The 4870-nt window shown below is 46.5% G+C and overlaps 2 protein-coding genes across 3 annotated transcripts in view; one reads left to right on the top strand and one right to left on the bottom strand.

Moving 5' to 3' along the window:
• Phb2 (prohibitin 2) overlaps window positions 1-263 on the bottom strand; it is a 5108-nt gene extending 4845 nt beyond the window's left edge. Inside the window, 1 exon segment of the mRNA XM_010611689.3 lies at window positions 2-263. Within this exon segment, the coding sequence (XP_010609991.1) occupies window positions 2-76 (75 nt within the window). The 5' untranslated portion in view covers window positions 77-263.
• Window positions 264-357: 94 nt separating this feature from the next.
• The window catches only part of Emg1 (EMG1 N1-specific pseudouridine methyltransferase), a 5466-nt gene continuing 953 nt past the window's right edge, over window positions 358-4870 (top strand). For both annotated transcript variants that reach the window (XM_019205641.2, XM_010611688.3), the window contains exons 1-3: window positions 358-629; window positions 4258-4359; window positions 4438-4579. In XM_019205641.2, coding sequence (XP_019061186.1) covers window positions 462-629; window positions 4258-4359; window positions 4438-4579 — 412 coding nt within the window. In that variant the 5' untranslated portion in view covers window positions 358-461. The remainder of the gene's footprint in view (window positions 630-4257; window positions 4360-4437; window positions 4580-4870) is intronic.

Below are 4870 nucleotides of genomic sequence, written 5' to 3'. Positions count from 1 at the left end.
GCAGCTTCAGCGCCGTGCCCATGCCCCGGGGCCCGGCGGGCAGGCGTCCCGCTAAGTCCTTCAGGTTCTGGGCCATGTCTGACCCCGAGGGCGGCGGCACCAAAGGTGAGGAGGTGGTGCCCGCCCGCTTGTACCCCACTCCAGCCTAGAGTCCACAACTGCACACGAGGGTTCAAGGCTCAGCGCTCCAGGGAGAAAGGGCACCGGAAGCGCGCGTCCGTCTAAACCCTCCCTTCGGGCCTGCGACAGACCCGAGCCCCGAGCACAGGAACACGCATCCGGAAGTCCCGCCCCATTTTGGAACCCTGCCCTTTCTGGGAGGCTTCGGTAGTGCGAAACTACGAACTATCCCTTTTTCCCGGCGCCCACTTTCAAAATGGCAGCCGGAAGGAAGTGTGCAATTAGGACTAGCGCGAGGTTATAATTAAGGACTTTGGCGCGACTTCCGGCCTGGCGGCAAGATGGCTGCGCCCAGTGGTGGATTTCAACCTCGTGAGCGGAGCTTTGGTGAGCAGGATCAGGACTGGGATGCCGCTGCGCCCAAGAGACCCCGATTCGGGGCTGGAAACAAGAGCGGAGGCCGTAGGCTCATCGTGGTGCTGGAAGGAGCCAGTCTGGAGACAGTGAAGGTAGTTTGGAGCTGGAAGTGTGGAACTGTTAGATTGATAGGGTGGGATTCCGTGGGATGAGGGTTGGGGGGGCAGAAAGTGGATGGAGAAAGCAGAAGTGAAAGGTGTTTTGAAGGAAAGGTGGTGGAAGGATCACGTAGTTGGTTATCACTCGGCTTGACGTCCTGGGTTGGCAGAACTGATTTTTTTTTTTGTTGTTTTTTGTTTTTTGTTTTTTGTTTTTTGAGACAGGGTCTCGCTGTGTAGTTGAGACTGACCTGGAACTCACTATGTAGCCCAGACTGGTTTCGAACTTTCAGCGATCCTCCTGACACAGCCTCCCGAGTGCTGGGATTATAGGCGTGCGCCACTACGCCCGGCTCGAAACTGATTTTCTTGATTCCTACGCCAGCTCTCACCGCCTTGCTTTCGGTTGTGTTACCAGGGCTCCCTGATACAATACCATGTAAATTCAGGGCAGTTTCGACCATCAGGCCTCCTACTTTCCAGTCCATACATACAGTACTGTAGCCTAGTTTGCCCGGCCTTTTATTGGTAAGAACTTGACGTTTCATTTTGTTGAAGGATTGCCACTGTCGCTCCTATTTCTGTTTACCTTAAAAACACTCCCTGAATCACATTACTATTTAATACGTCCATTTTTTTTTTACTTATCATTTTTTTTTCTCTGGATGTAATAAAGCCAGCAACTCCCTGACTTTATTTTTTTCCCTGACTTTAAACTTTATACTATAGCCGGGAGAGGTGGTACAGACCTGTAATCGAGGCTAAGGCAGGAGGATCACAGTGTTGGAGGCCAGCCAGAAACAAACAAAAATCTCATACTATATCCTCATGTGCTGTGTCTTTGTCTCTTACCCTTTAGGGCCAAATTTGTTCAGTGAGTAGGCCCAGAACTTTAGAAGTCAGAACTTTAGTTTTTTTGGGCGGACCTTGCACTTGCGAGGCAGGCAGCTGAACCACTGAGCTAAATCCCCGTCCTTTAATCTGTTTTTTAACACTAAATTATGTGGTTTTTGAGAAAATAAATGATTGCTCATTTTGTAAAGTAGGGATATACCTTAACTGTAAACCACATAGGGGACAAATGAAAGTCTTTTAAAAGTAGTACATTTTCAGAATAATATAAGGTGAGATTCCTCCCCATCTCTTCTTCCTCAGCCACTGTGACACTGAGTCAGGCTTGCAGGCTGAACAACCTGTTTTCAAAATGACCAACTAACAATCAGGAATCCCCTTCATTTTTTCCTGTAATTGGTGTTTCTAACCTAATTAAAACGTGTCATATCTATTAACTGCATGTTAATTTTGACATTTGTTGTCAATTTATCCCATGTAACTATGTAACTTGCAAATGGGAAAGCTTGTCTGTGTCAGCAGCCTGTTTGAGAATGTAGGCTTGCCTTAGGTTGCTTGAAATCTACCTACTAGTTGTGTGACCTTAGGCAAATCACTTTAGTTACTTTAGGAGATAATAATGTTGGGAGGGATTAAAGAAGTTAATTTGTATACAGTTGTTGGAGTAATGCCTGGCAGTTGGAATAAGTTAATGTGTACTTATTAAAAAGTTGAAAGGGACTAGGAATGGTGGTACACACTTAGTGACCCAGCAAGACCCTTTCTCAATAAATAAAGGGGATGTAGCTCCGTGTGAAGGCCCTGTGTTCAATCTCGAGCTTGCAAGGCAGGTGCACTGCCACTGAGCTAAATCCCTGGCCCTTCTTTAAGGTTTTTGAAAGCACTAAGTTCTCTTATATCCTAAGGACATTGAGCTGGGGATGTAGCTTAGTGGCACCATACCTGCCTTGAAAGCACAAGGTGCTGAGTTCAACCCCTGGTACCAAAAAAAAAAAAAACAAATCCTTTCAGCAGCATGTATACTAAAAAGGCCATTGAATATATTCTTTCACAGCAAGCCCTGTAACTCACCTGTGTCTGTTATCTGTTTATTCATTTTACAACTGAGTTTTTATGATGACACTCATTAAACCAGGGAGTTGTTGGTTTTATGTTGTTCATAAAAATAAAAAGGTGGATGTATTGAACGATGACCTGGCCGAGGGTCTGAGAGGAGTGAGTGGGGAGGGCAACTGGATGACTTGCTGGTGTAACTCTCCTGTTACAGCCCTTTACCAAGCTACTCACTCTCATCAGTGTTTGTTAGTTCATAGTATCGATTGTTTATGTCTCTGTGGGGGCTGAGAATGAGGTCTCAAAGTTTTTGTCTCCAGTACCTTTTATAGTCATTGACTGTAGTTATTGATTACTTAGTGGTTTTCAAGCTTATTAACCCATGAAATGCTACATGTGAGCAAATACACATTCAAGTATATGATACCAGGTTTCATAAACTATTATTATCAGCGCTGGATGTGAAATACTTTGATGTCTTCTATTACAAGAACAAAAGCCCTGCTTATGTGCTAGGAATGGGTGGAAACTGGCTATGCTGTGAAAGGCTCCTTTTCAGTGGTGGTGCATGCCTATAACCGAAGCTACCTGGGAAACTGAGGAAGGAGTGAAAGTTTGAGGTCAGCCTGAGCAGTTTAGTGAGACCGTGTCTCAAAATAAAATTTAGAACAGGGCTGGAATGCAGCTCAGAGGCGAACGAGAGGCTGTGGCATATTTGATCCCCAGTGCTGGGCACAATGGAGTGTTTTCCTTTTATAAAAGGGTGCCCCATGGATTTAGTCCTTGGTCCTTTATGTGGGATTGTGTGATTTGTGACATTTTTTACTTCAACTGCTCAGTTTCAAAATTTACATTTCTTTTCCCTCCACCTTTTTGGAGCCATGTATAAGGTATTACAAGATACATACAGATACTCCAGTGATACATAAAACAAACTCTTACAACCTATATTTGTATCTGATGGTACGTTTTTAGACTTTTTACTCAACATCTCTTAATTTTCCCCAAGACAGGCTCTTGCAAAGTAGTTCAGGCTGGCCCTGAACTATTTAGCCCAGGCTGGTCTCCATTGTGAGGCGATCCTTCTGCCTCAGCCTCCTAAGTGCTGGGATCACAGGTGTGCGGCACCACACCTAGCTCTGCTGACCATCCTTAAGACTTGAATTTGGAATTTGTCATATTTAGAGCTGCTCTAGGTATAGTCAGCTGTTATCACACTTCTGGTTTCTTTCCTAGCATGAAGTTACCATTATGTTTCTGTCATTTCCATCACGCCCCTTTAATTCTAGAATTATTTCTGGTTCTGTAGCTTACAAAGCAGTTTCCTGTGTAACTCCTACTCTTCAGGACCCTGGTTCCACTGTCTAACAAAACTTCCTCTCCCGTTTCTGCTTTTTCTTGTATCTTTACTCACACGTGTCTTAAGAGGTGGAAGCAACCCGATTTTTTTCTTGGAGGTGTTCCTTTATTGAATTACTTCTGCATCATGAGAACCATCACATTCTTGCTTAGATTTACAGTTCTTCATTTAGTGGATGTTTGTTTTAAGCAGACTCAGGCAGGGAGGGATTCTGTACATTTTCTCCAGTACCTATGTATTGTTTGTTCTGTGAGAAATGCACAGCTTTCCAGCTGCTGTGCTGTTCAGGGCCACAGTGCAGCTGGCTGGGCTGCAGAGGGAGCTCATGCGCTCTCCTCACACTGTTCTGTGCTTCAGGTAGGGAAGACATATGAATTGCTCAACTGTGACAAGCACAAGTCTGTGTTGCTGAAGAACGGGCGGGACCCTGGGGAAGTGAGACCAGACATAGCCCATCAGGTAAGGGGGCGCGGGGCTCCCGACCGAGGGGCAGCGTGGTGCTGCCGCTGCGCCCTCACTGCCTGGCCCACTGTTCAGAGCCTGCTGATGCTGATGGACAGCCCACTGAACCGCGCTGGCCTGCTGCAGGTGTACATCCACACACAGAAGAACGTGCTGATTGAAGTGAACCCCCAGACCCGCATCCCCAGGACCTTCGACCGCTTCTGTGGCCTCATGGGTGAGAATGACCTGGGCAGCAGGGAGGAGGGGAGAAAAGGGGGCATTACAGGGAAATTCCCGAGCTAGGGCTTGGAGATTCTCCTGTCCTCTGCCTGGAGTAGTTTCTGGTCAAGAGCACAGGGGAGTGTGGAGTTTGAACCCATCACTGCCACTGTGCCATGTGGGGCAGCTGCTTGTAGGGTGGCCTTGGTGGGAGGACATGGTGCCCAGCTTATCTGGGCTTCCTGGTTAGATCACTGGGCAGGAGTGGGGTCGCCATCCAGTTTTTTTTTTTTTTTTTTTTTTTTTT

This window comes from Fukomys damarensis, unplaced genomic scaffold (assembly GCF_012274545.1).
Source record: "Fukomys damarensis isolate Sample0158 unplaced genomic scaffold, DMR_v1.0_HiC HiC_scaffold_19, whole genome shotgun sequence".
In the NCBI taxonomy this organism is placed as follows: domain Eukaryota; kingdom Metazoa; phylum Chordata; class Mammalia; order Rodentia; family Bathyergidae; genus Fukomys; species Fukomys damarensis.
This window is presented reverse-complemented; position numbering and strand designations above follow the sequence as displayed.